This window comes from Prunus persica, chromosome G3, assembly GCF_000346465.2.
Source record: "Prunus persica cultivar Lovell chromosome G3, Prunus_persica_NCBIv2, whole genome shotgun sequence".
In the NCBI taxonomy this organism is placed as follows: domain Eukaryota; kingdom Viridiplantae; phylum Streptophyta; class Magnoliopsida; order Rosales; family Rosaceae; genus Prunus; species Prunus persica.
The window spans coordinates 18,963,911-18,978,543 of NC_034011.1; the positions used below are offsets into that span (position 1 = coordinate 18,963,911).

General features: G+C 39.3%; 1 protein-coding gene across 1 annotated transcript; it reads right to left on the reverse strand.

Annotated features, from left to right (window-relative positions):
- Positions 10,314-13,935, reverse strand: LOC18783225 (trifunctional UDP-glucose 4,6-dehydratase/UDP-4-keto-6-deoxy-D-glucose 3,5-epimerase/UDP-4-keto-L-rhamnose-reductase RHM1). Its single transcript, XM_007214944.2, has 3 exons — positions 13,791-13,935; positions 11,202-12,789; positions 10,314-11,101 (listed from the first exon to the last, which is right to left on the reverse strand). Exons 2-3 carry the CDS (start codon positions 12,774-12,776, stop codon positions 10,649-10,651), a joined length of 2,028 nt encoding a protein of 675 aa, XP_007215006.1. The 5' UTR covers positions 12,777-12,789; positions 13,791-13,935; the 3' UTR covers positions 10,314-10,648.

A 14,633-nucleotide genomic window follows, 5' to 3' on the forward strand; every position in this document is an offset into this window, starting at 1 on the left:
CCCATAGAGAATACATCAACCAATCAAAGCAAGACCAAGGGAAATGAAAACCCGAAGCCCAAAGAATAAAGCAAGTGGAAGGTGGTGGTGCAAGCACCAGAGTAAGAGCTATATACACGTTTCGATGGGGACGCGAGAGATGGCGTTTTGGATTAACTTCTACACCCCGCAGGAAAGGCCACATCGAAGAAGGAGAAAAAGAATCCAAGGGGTAGATGGAAGTGTTCACCCGTTTTGTTTTTACTTTTGTGATGGAAGGGTAAAGTTTCCCACTGCCTTGGAAACCATTGACTGGTCAACAAGTCAGCTTTCTTTGGTGTGAGAGCGTGTCACTGTTAGCAATGAAAATCCTAACAAACTTCTTTAAAATGGATAACTTGCGCCACAAGCTATTGATTTCTAAACAAGTGATTGTGAATTTGGGTGAGGAATATCTCCCAAGTAAGTTCTTTTCCTGCCTCAGGCTGGTGAGGACTTTATAATTTATCACAGTATAAAATTGGTAGTTCTAACCAGAATAGATGATAATAAAGTGAATTGTTTTAGGCAGAACTGCCTTTTAAAAAATTTAAGAAGGAAAAATCAACTCTAAAAAGATAAAAAGATGGTTGGAATCCCATTTCTGCCTGAGTAGAAACTTCTGATCGGGGCTGGATTGAGCTGTGCTAGACTGAGCTGTTAATAACTTCGACTGCTTAGCTTCAGTTGTAAATCGATACCAAAGTTCAATTTTGGCAGAGTTTTAATCTACTTCAAGCCTTGGGAGGCTTTTGAGTGGGCAGAACTGCGGTTTCTTCAATATGAAGGGGTAGAAGTGGCTGGACTTGAGGACTTAATGAGCTGGAATTGCACTGTAAAATTTGTTGAGGTTTTCATATTTGTGAAAACTCAAACTCTGCTTGTCTTGGGTTTTGCTGAACCAAATTTGTAACGAGAGGAGTCTCGTTTTGAATGACTTATTTCTCTGAGTCTGAACTTCGAAGTTCTGATCTATACCTGGCTTCTTTTGTGGCTCAAATGAGCTTTTGGTTGCTCCTGTTTGTTTTGAAGGTTCTCAGTGATCAAGTGATCATTTTGAGTTTTTTGCCTTTGGTTGATTTTTGATTATCGATTTTTTGTGTATTTTGCTCTGTTCACATTCTCCTATATTTATAAGAAATGCTTTGAAGTAGGGTTTCTTTATTTTAATAATGGGCGGCAAAAATTCTCAAAAGATCTTTCATTTTTTTAAATACAAAGAAGAAGAGGTTTTCTCAATTCTGGCAGATAAGTTTTCAACAGTCAATTCCTACGGTAGTCACTTCCCTGTTTTTTTTTTTGAAAGAGAACCTGACCCTTCTTTAATTCTCAACTGCCCTTGTGAGAGCTCAATCGTGATGGTCAGTTTGCTTCTCCAGTTTGAACAACTTCCTGTTTCCTGTTTATCTGTTTAGAAAATACAGTCTGCGTATCCCTTGAAAGGTGGTGCCTTCTTTGGAGTAGAAACAATATCTCTGAATATAAAAGGGTTTTTTTGATCTTCTGGTGGCAAAGATTTCAGAGACGTCCCTTCTTTTCGCCTGCCTCTGTCAACTCTTTATCAACCCAGTTGAAATTGTTGACTTTCCTAAATCAGAAAAAGAGATTCATGTGGGTCTGTTCTTTTCGGCTCCTTCGTTTCTTTTAATCATGCCCAACCCCTTTTGATTTTTCTAGAGCCATGGGCTGATTGCTTTTCTTTTCGAGGCCCAAGTTTATTTGTAGAGCCCAGACTGCTTGGGCCCTGTGGTTTTGTCTTTGTTGTTTTTGGGCTTTTTGGGCTGGGCGTGCCAAAATTAGGCCCAAACAGGAAGAAGCTTGGACAAAATTGGATTTAGAGAGAGGTTGAAGGAAAATTTGGGACACATAATTAAAATAAGACATATAGTCTTAGATCCACCCACAAGAGTGGAAAGAAATCACCAAAGAAAGCAAAGAGGGAGGAAATGGTGAGAATGTTGGAGGGTGTTGAGAATGGTAGAGGGAAGAGAGAGGAGAGATGAGGAGAAAAAAGAGGGTTGAGATGATAGTAAAGAGGAGAGGTGAGGGGAGGAGAGGCAGTGACCTATTCCTCCCCCTTATTGAGAAAGGGTTGGTTGGTTTCCTAGGGTTAGTCATGAGAGAGAAAAGGGGCTAAGCATCCTAGTTTAAGAAGACCACATTAATCACATATATATATATATATAAAGCAAAAGGCAGAGAATTGTGAAACATTCAAAATATCAGAAAATGCCATTGGTTAATTCAAATATTAAGAATTAAATTATTAATTAAATGAGGCTAATATGGTAAATTCATATTTTCATATTTAAAAATTAAAATTAAAAATAAAATCAGATAATAGGACCTATTTTTATGGAACATAACTACTCATATTATCTTTTCTTAATTCTAAAAAGAAAATTAAAAAGAAAAAAGACAACCAATTGGCACATGCGTGAGCATGTGCCAAGGGGCTAGTATATGTTGATGTACAAAAATAGTCGAGCACTTTTGGGCCCAATGTCACATCCCGGGATCGGCTCGCCGTAGCACGATATTGTCCGCTTTAGGCCCCCCCTTTCTGGCCCTCACGGTTTTATTTCTGGGAGCTCACGAGCAACTTCCCAGTGGGTCACCCATTCTGGGATTGTTCTAGCCTCCAACTCGCTTAACTTCGGAGTTCCTGCGACTCCGAAGCCAGTGAGCTCCCAAAAGGCCTCGTGCTAGATGGATGCGGGTGTGCACATATAAGGCATATCGCCCCCTCTCCGTTGGTTGATGTGGGATCTTACAATCCACCCCCCTTAAGGGCCCGACGTCCTCGTCGGCACACTTGCACCACAAGGCAGAGTGGCTCTGATACCAAATTGTCACATCCCAGAATCGGCTCCGCCGTAGCACGATATTGTCCGCTTTGGGCCCCTCATCTCTGGCCCTCACGGTTTTATTTCTGGGAGCTCACGAGCAACTTCCCAGTGGGTCACCCATCCTGGGATTGCTCTAGCCCCCAACTCGCTTAACTTCGGAGTTCCTGCGACTCCGAAACCAGTGAGCTCCCAAAAGGCCTCGTGCTAGATGGATGCTGGTGTGCACATATAAGGCACATCGCCCCCTCTCCGTTGGTTGATGTGGGATCTTACACCCAACTTAGAGATGTTGTGTCACCTTCTGCCCCCTTGGGCTCTTTGGCAGATGAGGAGAATCTGCAAGACAAAGAGCTACGAGAAGACCTTGGGCACCGGTGTGGTACCGGTCGAAGGCTCCTCGATGCTTAAGTTAGCTTAAGGGCAGAGTGAATAACAATTTGGACAGAGTATGAGCTAAGTAGCCGAATGAAACAGTTACTTCATTTTGGGGACTTGCGCCCTTTTTTATATATCTTGGGAGATGTGCACCTTGAGTGAGATTTTGATGTGGGACTGTGAGTATTGTCTTGGAGGCTGCCACATGTCCTTTTGTCCAGCCTGATAAAACAAACGTCTTTTTTGGTCGGATTGACAAGTTGTGTTGCCAAAGGCTCTCTTTATCGATGGTCGTTTTATGGGCCTCAATGCATTGTTTGAGGTTTATGAGTCCTTTTGTAAGTCTCATATTCTACGTGTCGAGGAATAATTGACCGATCATATATGGTATAAACAACATATATAAACTAGCCTAATTGCAAACACTCAACCTCCCATTTTTCGGGTATGAGCACAAAGATCCAAACCATCGACAGTGAAGTATGATACATTTTTCTCCTCGATCGTGACATTTTTCTACTAGAATCTCATCCCAAAAGATTCTTTTTCTTTCTTCTAATTAATATTTTGGGCACGTTATTTCTCATTTGACACCTCACCTTATAAAATCTTGGTTGAAATGTTATGTATGCCCCAATTTTGAGGAACCAGAAGCTTAATCAGCACATGAAATCGGGACCTACAATTTAGGGCAACAAGAGCTGATGTGACCGTACGGGCTCAGTTTGGCTCTGAACGCACATGGACTTTGAGCTAATTCTCTTGCTAAAATTAAGGAGTTAGATGGTGTATGTGTACCTCTCACAGTGTCATTGGGCCCACAAAGTTTGTGTTTTCCACAAACTTGAGCCTGGTAACATGCAATTTGGGGGCCCTCTTGGATCAAAGTGATATCCACATATATACACGCGGCATAATTCCAGTTTTCTTAGGTCAGGAGTTAAAGAAAGTCTTTGAGACAGATGATGAGAAAAGTCACATCGGCTAGGAATTCTAGTTTGCTTAAAAAAAGTACTTGTGAAATAAATGAACACTAGAGTTACGCTTGTGAAATGACTAAATCACTATTATAAAGTAACATTACGGTTAATCCATGCAAAATTCATATAGGTGTGAAATATATGATAAAAATCCCGAACGACTGACTTTAGTAAAATTCATATATGGTCATAGATATAATAAAAAATAATTGTTATTGACACTCTAAAATAATGATTATAGACGAAAATATTATCAAGAAACATTACTACATATATGTTATAGATATAAAAATATGTTCAGAGGTACAATAAATAAAAACGGTGGTGTCCGTATTTGGCACCCTCACTATAGAATTTCGTTGTCCATATAATACTAAGCTACCCTAAAGAAGTAGTGCGCTGATGGTGGTCCTCATCGGCATTAGCTCCTGAGATTGCTGCACTAGGTTCCTGGAAAGAAGTTATAATCAAAACGTGTTATTACATACCAGGCAATAGCACTTAGCAGGTGGTGAATCCTGTAATACATTATCTGTTAAAAGGGCAACGATAACAGTTTCAAATGAAGTTTTTGCTCTAATTTCAGTACCACCTTGTTGGCTCTTAATTGATTTATAAGGTCCAAGGCATCAGGCTGTCTTCAAACAACAGGTCCAACACCATTTCAATTCGTTTTTTCAAAAAAAATATCAAATTACAGTATCAAATTTTTGTTTTTTCTTAGCCCTCGCATGCTCTTCTGCAGACCCAGCCTGATGAACCCTGGGAGGCTTAGCACCTCAATGGTATAGGTACACCCTGTCCGAAATCAAGACTCCAAAGTTTCAAAACCAGCTACAGAGAGAAGAAATTAGCTAAAATTTTAGATGTAAATGCAACATTTAAATTCATAAATTAGAAGGTTTTTCATGCAATTATGCAATCATAAGTCTAGAAACACATCTTCACTTATCCATCACAAACTAGAAAACAACAAATACAAAACATAAACAAAGTTAAGAATACGCTCCTAAGCTCATATTACTCTTTCGTGGCACTAAAAACCACAGCTACCTACTCATCACTAACAAACATCGATCCCCCCCTTCTGCATAAAAGGAAAAATGAAATGTTACTAAACTCTTTAGAAACAACAATGCATTCTATCCCACAAGAAGTATATAAGCTCACAGTTATAGAGTTACTTGCGCTTAATCGCCTACGCGAGCACTTGTGAAATGACTAATCACTATGATCAGAGTAACATTACGGTTAATTGACCATGTGAGTAGGTGTGAAATATATGATAGAAATCGTGAACGATTGACCAAGATAATAAAAAAGTACTATGATTCACACTTCAAAATAGTGATTATGCACGAAAACATTATCAAGAAACATTACTACATATACCTCTGTATTGTTTTACTGTCATTATAGCATCAATCTATATCACCTATTCAACCAAAAATTCATCTCATTAATGGTTCAAATTTTTTTGTAGCATTTATATTCATACCATTTACTTACAAGCTCTAAATCATAACTGTTCGTATTTGTAAATTTTCATCCAAACGGTTTGAAACAATGCTTAGAACCTGGTTTGTTATCTATTAAAAGACTTGATCAAGTGCTTCACCATTTGTGTGTGATGTATATTACTTTCGTGAAGTAATGAAAAAAACGACTTGGCCCTTGTTTTGAACTTACATAAGGGCTTTAGCATCTGATTAGAAAAAAGGATTTAACACTGGCTTTCAATAATGTGATAGGCAAATTGCTGAGTTTATCACAAGCCTTTCTCTTTAGCGTTTCCCTCGCTTTCTTTAGCTGTATTAGGCCAAAATGAACTGTTGATACAAACAATAATCAGCATTTTCGAGAGAACCAGACTAGGGAGTAGGAGGCCACCCTCTCATTCGATTCAGTCACAATATCTGAGATCAGGAACATGATTATCTGCAACAAAGAAAAAGATTTCCTGTTGTTTATTAGAGAATCAACCATATACTTAATAAGCACAGATATAAAAGAGTAACTGGATTTTGATGTTTTAATATCAGTTGCTTACTCAGAAAGTGCAGTGATCTCTCAAGACCTGTCGAGCAAGATCAACTGCTCCACTCCTTTTGTATATAAGATGCAAATTAAAAGCTGCTTCTCTGCGAAGGTCACAGTAACCCGGTAATCGATTTTCAACAGACTCTGGCTTTTCATGGGGAAGTTTTGGGATGGGGTAATCCTTCACATGCATTGCAAGAACTTTGTCATAGTGCCAAGCTGCCAGCGTCACAAGACCGACGTGATTGTATGCCCTGGCTATGTTGAAAAAAAGCCTCTTGGCTGAATTCACAAAGCTGCAAATTTTTGTAGAGGAAAGCTAAGCCTTGTGCAACACACTGGTGCCTATTCTGAAGTCTGTGTCCAAGGGCCAAGTTGATTAAGGCAGTACCGACACACAGATTAATCAGGGGATTCTCTGGCAATCATTTATAAGCATCAAGGTATTCTCTCGCAGCATCTTAATGACGGCTCTTTTTAGTAAAATGATGCCCAGAAATGATACTCGGAGGTGCACAGTCTTTGAGTTTGTCTCGCTTACCACATAGAAACTTATAATGCCTCACATACCAGTCATCTGATCTGGTAATTACTTTGTAATAGCAGTTCCAGGCAGCATTGCTGTATGGATGCTGGTTGTTGAGAGTGTTTGGCCCACATTGAAATGTTAAGGGACCTAGCCTGGGTTTATAAGGAGTTGGAGCTACTCCCCCCATTCCCAATTGGTTTTGGGGTGGAACCTCAACTTCCTTTATGGTATCAGAGCAAGGCTTCACGTGTTGGGCCCAACGGCCACACGTGCTCCCACTTCACTCAATATGTGTTGTCCACGTGTTAGGCTTGAAAGTTCGCCACACGTGTGGGGGCGTGTTGAGAGTGTTTGTCCCATATTGAAATGTTAAGGGACCTAGCCTGGGTTTATAAGGAGTTGAGCTACTCCCCTCATTGCCAATTGGTTTTGAGGTGGAACCTCAACTTCCTTCAATTGTGAGAATGTGAAGATAAAGAGTCCCACATTGGAAAGTTGAGAAACCTAGCATGGGCTTATAAGGAGTTGGGCTACTCCCCCCATTGCCAATTGGTTTTGGGGTTGAAACCTCAACTTCCTTTATGGTATCAGAGTGGGTTAGCCCACGTGTGAAAGTCCAACAGCCACACGTGCTCCACGTCACCCAAAATGTGTTGTCCACGTGTTAGGCTTGAAAATTCGCCACACGTGCGGGGGCTTGTGAGAATGTGAAGATAAAGAGTCTCACATTGGAAAGTTGAGAAACCTAGCATGGGCTTATAAGGAGTTGGGCTACTCCCCCCATTGCCAATTGGTTTTGGGGTGAAACCTCAACTTCCTTCACTGGTGTGCAATGTATTTTACACAGTCAACCCCATGCTCAGGATCCGGAGTGTTGTATGCAATTTGAGCTCCAAGAGACCGGAGTTCCTCCGCAACAGAACACATGTTGCGAGTCGATTTCAAAGCAAGATTTATTATCTCCAATGCTTCGCAATATCTATGCAAGGAAGCCAGTGAGAATCATCACTTTGCCATTCAACTCTAGTAGCCGTTGCCTCAGCTCTCTTTTCTTCCTTTTCTTTTGCCTTCTTTTGAAGCAACTTCTTCGCTCGGGTTGCTTTCAGCAGATCTCATGCAGGAGCTACTGGTCTAGATCTGCAAAATAGGTTATCTGTTTGGTGATCATCCAGGACTTTCGCTCTTTCTAACAGAAAACTTTTTGGGTAAACTTGGAAAGCAAAAGTTAACTCGTATAATATATTAATGACATTGTTTTAAGTGTAAGGAGAATGACACATATCAAGCAAAAAAGGAAGAATGTCCAAAGAAGAAGGTTAGAGAGAAGGTTGCGAGCATTCCCCAACAGAAAATGGCTATTTTAACATTGCTGTATCAATGGGTTTCAATTCAACTAGGGGATTTATTGAAAGCTTGTAAATCATCACAACAATAGTCTGTCTTTGTATAGTCTTAGATCAATGTTCTGCAAATCAATAATTTGTGTTTTTTTTTCTTCCTCCATTGATCTTTAGTTTGTTTCCTTAATATTTGAATTGAAGGGATGGAGAGTTATTAATGGCATAAGTTCATGCCTGCCTAACCTTTTGCCTTGGGAATTCTCTATGCCATTTCTGGAGAATGATCAGTCGAAGATCACCGCTGGTTCAAATGAAAATGGTGCTGGGTCGGACCAAAAAAATCAAAGAAGAGAGCTAAGGGGTAGCTAGAGATGAAGGGTAGTGTTGAGGGAGAGAGGAATCTTGAAAATTGAGTGTAGTTTTTTTTTTTTTTTTTTTTTTTTGAAAAGGAGAATTCATTCATAAAACCACAGACGTACAAAGAGCAATATAATATAGTGGCCTCGTTAAAACCTTCTTAAGACAAGAATCCCAGGGAAGGAAAGAGTATCACACATGTCATGGACTAACAGGAGAGTCCAATTGAGGTCACGTTGGACCATTACAATAAAAGAACAAGTCAAAAACAAAACCTAACACAAAAACCTCTGAAGAGAACCACAACTAAAGACCAACACAGTAAACCCACATGAGAGAACTGTAGAAATCCCAAATAGTAAACTCACAGGAGAAGACCGCAGAACATCCCAATTATCAAAAGAAGCCTTTTATGAGCAAAATCATAGCCCTTTAACACTCATACAAACTGTAAGTCATACCATAGCAGAAACCAGGAGAGAACACGGAGGACGAACACAGAAACAACAGTAAAAAGACCTATGAGAAACACTCCACTTCAATTCAGAACCTGACAAAGAAAACCTCCTATGACCAAGCATAGTTCTTCGATCGGTGCAGAGTAAAGAAGAGCACCACATCTTAACAACTACCACCAGCGTCGCTACTGCCACCGCTGTTAAAGCAGAGACAAAACATCAGCTACCAGATATCACAATTCTCCCAAAGAGAGACATAATCCAGCGTCACTACTGTCATCGCCGCCGAGATAGAGACAACAATAATCACCTAGAACACTGCAAAAACAAACAGACAAACAGACCTAAACAGATCTAGACGATCTAGGGAGGAGAAGGGGAGGAGAAGAGGGGATAAGAGAAAAGGAAAATATGGGAGAAAAGAAGGGGAGATGAGGAGAGGAAGGGGAAGATGGGCGGAGGGGAGGAGGAGCAGTGGCCATCTTCCCCCTTTAGCTTCCTCGCGGTTGGTTGTCAGCAAAGAGGAAATTGCGTTTAGTTATGTTTCACTTTTTTTTGAGTCTGAGTGTGGAGTTATGTTTCCAAAAAGTAATAAATGAATATTATTTTTAAAATAAAAATAATAATGACATATTCATTTCTAATCTTTAAATTACTCGTCATCTAATGGTTGAAAAAGTGTGTCAAAATTCATAATTTTTTTGTGTGTTCTCTGATCCTGACTCATATATACATGCGGATACCATTATAAATAAGGAGAAAAACAAGGAGAGATAGTAGCCAGAGGTAGACCTACAGAAGCACTCGAATGTTGCCCCTTCGCTTAGGCAGTGCACGCCACTTGTTCGACAAAAGTCCTCTTTGAACCCTCCTTTGTTGTGCTTTTCGCTGTGCACAATGCGTGCTTACATTATTATTATTTTTTAAATCCCTAACCGAAACCACGTGGTTTTGGATTAGGAAAAAGGGTTTAGGGATATTTTGCTTGTTTTTTGTTCAAACAAGGAGACTCTGTGTTTTTTAGTTTTAAAGAAAGAGTCCTTTACGTCCCACCATCAATTCCTTATAAAAGAATCAGAAAATTCGTAACTTTTTTCACATCCGCATCACCACAAGGTCTGTGTTTTTCCCCTTCTTTTTTTCTTTTTTTATTATTTTATTTTATAGAGAATTCCAAGTCTTTTATAAAAGCTGATTCATCAATCAAGTCTTGTGCATAGGAAGAAAATTTTGTACCGATCATGCTTCAAAGTAAGTTCAAATGTAATTCATAATTAATCTAATGGTCCCACATAACATATTTAAATGAGATCATGTCTTCTTTTGTTTTTGATACAGACATCACGTATTTTAATGGTCCATAGATAGAAATAGATAAACTTGTATGAATAAATTATTCAAAATTACATGTTCTTTATTACATATCCGAAATTACAATATGCCACAACTTACAGAAGACCTTTTAAAATTTAAATATTCAGAAGCAATTCCAAAGCTCCTTATCCAAACCAGAACCTACAGTACCAACTTGGGAAGCAAACTTATAGCTATTACAGAAACAATTGAACCAATGGGATGAGACAGATGGATCATGACAATAATCATCACATGAAAATAACTCTATTTCCCAGAACAAAATAAATAAATAAAATATGCATGAATTGGTATTGAGGTCTACTTCATGAAACACTTGATTTGCTGCTCAGCCAGAAAATGCCTTCTTGTTCGGTTCAAAGACGTATTTAATCAGTGATTCCTTGATTGGAAGCAATTCAGGGAACTCTTTCTTCAACTTAGATGCATCCATCTCATTGTTACTTCTTGGTGCAACAATAACCTTGGCTTGTTCTTCAAGTGTAAAGTTAGTCCACTTGAAACTGGGGTCAATGTACTTCTTGTACATCTCCAGAATCTCATTGTGACTCACGACGCCAGGGTTTGTGAAGTTCCATAAGCCCCTCAAGTTCCTCTTGGCCATCTCAACGGAAATGGGTAGAAGCTCATCCAAAATGGTCATGCTGTTTGGAATGTCAACCACTTTGTCGTACCGCGAGATCTTCGTGATGAAGTTGCGGGGATTGCTGAGATCAGATGATATTGGCATCCGGACTCTAAGAGTGCAAACATTGTCATATTCCTTCAAAAGCTCTTCAACCTGCCACAAAAATGGGAAAGAGAGATATCAGTTGGCAGATAGTCCGAAGTTTATTTTCAAAATTATAACAGTAATAGATATGGATAGTTGAGAAAGATACCATGGCTTTGGTTTTGGAATAAAATGAGCCAGTGAAATTGGGTGTGTCTTCCTCTTTGAACCCGATTCCTGATCTTGATGGATGGGCAGCATCATACTCGAAGATACAACCAGTAGCATAATTAATCATCAGGAGGTTGTGATCTCTGCAGACATCAGCCAAGGTTAATGTACCGACAACATTGGTCCGAATTGTTTCTGGTTTATGAGATTCACACCAATCCACATTGGGCCTCCCAGTCACTCCAGCAGCATTGAAAACATGGGTTGGTTTAACACTCTGAATATCAGCCAAGAGGTGTGACCGTTCCTGAAGACGCCCTTGTCCATACTCATAGGGTATCCCCTGCTTCTCACAAATCTTCCCAAGAAGGCCTCCAATCCACCCCGTTTTACCATAAATCAAAAACTTCAAAGATGGCTTCTGAGTAGATGGATTGTTCTTTGGAGGTGGAACAACCATGTGGCTCTCCCTAGAATCACTTGCTGACAAAGAGAAGGCAGAAGCGCCAGTATCAGTACCATCAAATTTTCTTTCAATCCCAGGAACCATGAGCATTTTTGGATGAGGAAGCAGTGCCCCAGAAACATCTCCCCACCATTCGGGATTCTTGACATACCAGTCCATCGTCTTCCTCAAACCCTCCTCCCACGAAGTCCTTTCAGACCATCCCAAGTTTTTCAGCTTCTGGTCATCCAAGAAATATCTTTGATCATTAAACGGCCTGTTTTCGACAAACTTTATTTGAGTATCTGGGTTCAAAGAGAAGAGTTGGCAAATTTCCTTAGCCACATCAACCACCCTCCTCTCCTTCTTTGTCCCAATGTTGTACACATGGCCTACCTCACCCTTATGCAGAATGACTTCAAATGCCTCTGCTACGTCCTCACAGTAGAGGTAACTCCTGACATTTGATCCATCACCATGAATTGGAAGAGGCTTCCCTTTCATAGCCAAGAGAATGAATTTTGGAATCATCTTTTCAGGGAACTGATTGGGGCCATAAACATTGTTTCCTCTGGTAGTTATGACAGGCAATCCATATGAACGCCCATATGCCATTACAAGCATCTCTGCTCCAGCTTTAGTTGCAGAGTAGGGGTTTGTCGGAAGAAGCTGAGAAGCCTCATGATTTCCCACCACAGCATCTTCATCTGTCTCTCCATAGACTTCATCTGTGCTTACATGAATGAATCTTTTGATTTGACCAGTGACTTTGCATGCTTCTAGAAGAACATGCGTACCATAGATGTTGTTTTTGGTGAACTCAAAGCTGTTACCAAAAGAATTGTCGACATGGGTCTGGGCTGCAAAGTGCATTATTGTATCAATGGACTCAGTGAGAAGGATGAAGTTGACAAGGTCAGCACTGCCAATGTCTCCCTTGATAAACTTAAAGTTGGATGATGACCTTGAGGGATGAAGGTTCTTCAAATTTGAACAGTAATCAAGCTTGTCAAGGACCACAATCTTGTACTCAGGGTAGTTCCGGATAAGCCGGTTGCAAACATGGGATGCAATGAAGCCAGCAGCTCCAGTAATCAAGATGTTCTTCGGTTTATACGCAGTAGCCATATCTCAAAGAATTCTGCATAATCCAGCATACAGAATTTGACTCAGAATCCTAAAACTTCAATTTAAAGAAAGTATTCTAACAAATGCAGGAGAAAAAGGCTATATATAGCTTACTAGCATAATTAAAAGAAACAAACAGAAATAATAATGCAAATTCACGGACAAAATAAACTTCAACACTAGGTTTAAGGGTCAATTGCTGCATTAGTATTTCCAGGAAAAAAAAATGTGTTACAAAAGTATGTTTGTTTTGTTTGCAAATGTCACTGTACACCTGAATCCGGAAGGACTATCAAAATTTTAGCATTTCTCTCCAATCAGTCTAAAAAAATATCGAAAAGAAAAAAACTCTTCCATCTGATGTTCACGTTTTCATGTAAAATAAGCTGAAAAAGACATCTAATAATTATAAAAGAACTGAACATCCACCTAATTACGATAACAGCAGAGTAGCTATCCATAAATAAATAAAAGAGATGACAGCAGAGTATAGGCAATGAGATATTTTTATGAAAAAATAAGCAGGCCAGTGCGAACAATTTATAGCAAAGAAATTATTTCCTAACCTATCAACACAATCCCATTTTGCTTTTCCTGACTTTGTTTTCAAAAAGAAACAAGCATTTCATTTTTCTAGACTTAATTTTTCAAAGAAGCAACCAGACCCCAACAATGCGAAGCGTCCAAAGTACCATTTACCCGGATCCATGAAAATTGCAGCATCAGACTGACCCAGATCGTACCCCTAAACATATAACAACATTTTCCAAAAAAACTGACACTCACAAAGCAAACAAAGCAAACAAAGCAAACAAAGCACAACCCATTTTGATTTCACTAGCGTAAACCCAATAAAACAAGCTTAAAGCCAAATGCTTTCATGTATTAGCAGGAGATCTGAGTCTACATTGAGGAGTTAATTCCTTGATTAACAGATATTCAGACATGTGGTTAAGTAAATTAAACGAACTTTAATCGCAGAAAACATAGAAAGATAGAAACTTTACTACTTACAAGTTCTGGGCTGGACTGGATCTTGAGCTCAATTTGCAGCCTTTTTATCTTCTGGTGAATTTAAGACAGGGGTGAAGAAGAACGAAGAAGAGAAAAGACTAGGAAAGAGAAAAGGATATATGAGAGAGTGTGAGGAGGGAAGACTGTTACGGTGGGGTATTTATAAATACGGGTCATGCCTAGGGAGACCAACTTTAGATACCAACTTGTGTACCAACTCTCTAATAGAGGTGGAGCCCAACAATACAATGGGTCCCACACTCTATTAGAGAGTTGGTACACAAGTTGGTATCTAAAGTTGGTCTCCCTAGCATTTTCCTGCATCACAAGAATTGAATTTTTTTTAATTTATTTTTGTATTTTGTATTTGCTTTTCTTGTTTTAAAATGTTGGAATATTTGATGTGTTTTTTTATGGGGAAGTAGGTAGCGATATATATTGTACGGTTGGGCCACCGATTTTAAAGCCATGTTATTGTCTGTGGCTTTATGAGTAAGACAGAGACCCATAACAAAAAATTGGTAAATGTGTTAAATGACTTACCCAAGTTGAGGTGTCTCAAAGGGAGCCATCTAGTAGTACTCAGCCATGATCAATTTTGGGGTGGGTAGCCATTGGATGCAAGCTGCAACCTAATTTCATAAAGAAGACAACGAGCCAAGGTTTTTGGCTAAAATTTAGAGTTATGATTCACTTTTTTAAGGATGAATGTGAATCTTTACGATAGAATTTAGGCATTATGACTTGTGAGTAAGTTTTCTTATGATAAAAGAGACAAAGAAAAAAATGTGTTATATATTCGATTCATATAAGTTACTTTCGATGATTATGCTTATCAATGAA

Excerpts from the sequence above, each read along its gene's own strand:
- LOC18783225 (XM_007214944.2), bottom strand. The coding sequence starts at position 12,776 with ATGGCTACTGCGTATAAACCGAAGAACATCTTGATTACTGGAGCTGCT. Across the intron at positions 11,102-11,201 it reads ATTCCAAAACCAAAGCCATG|GTTGAAGAGCTTTTGAAGGA; the intron begins GTATCTTTCTCA and ends TTTTTGTGGCAG.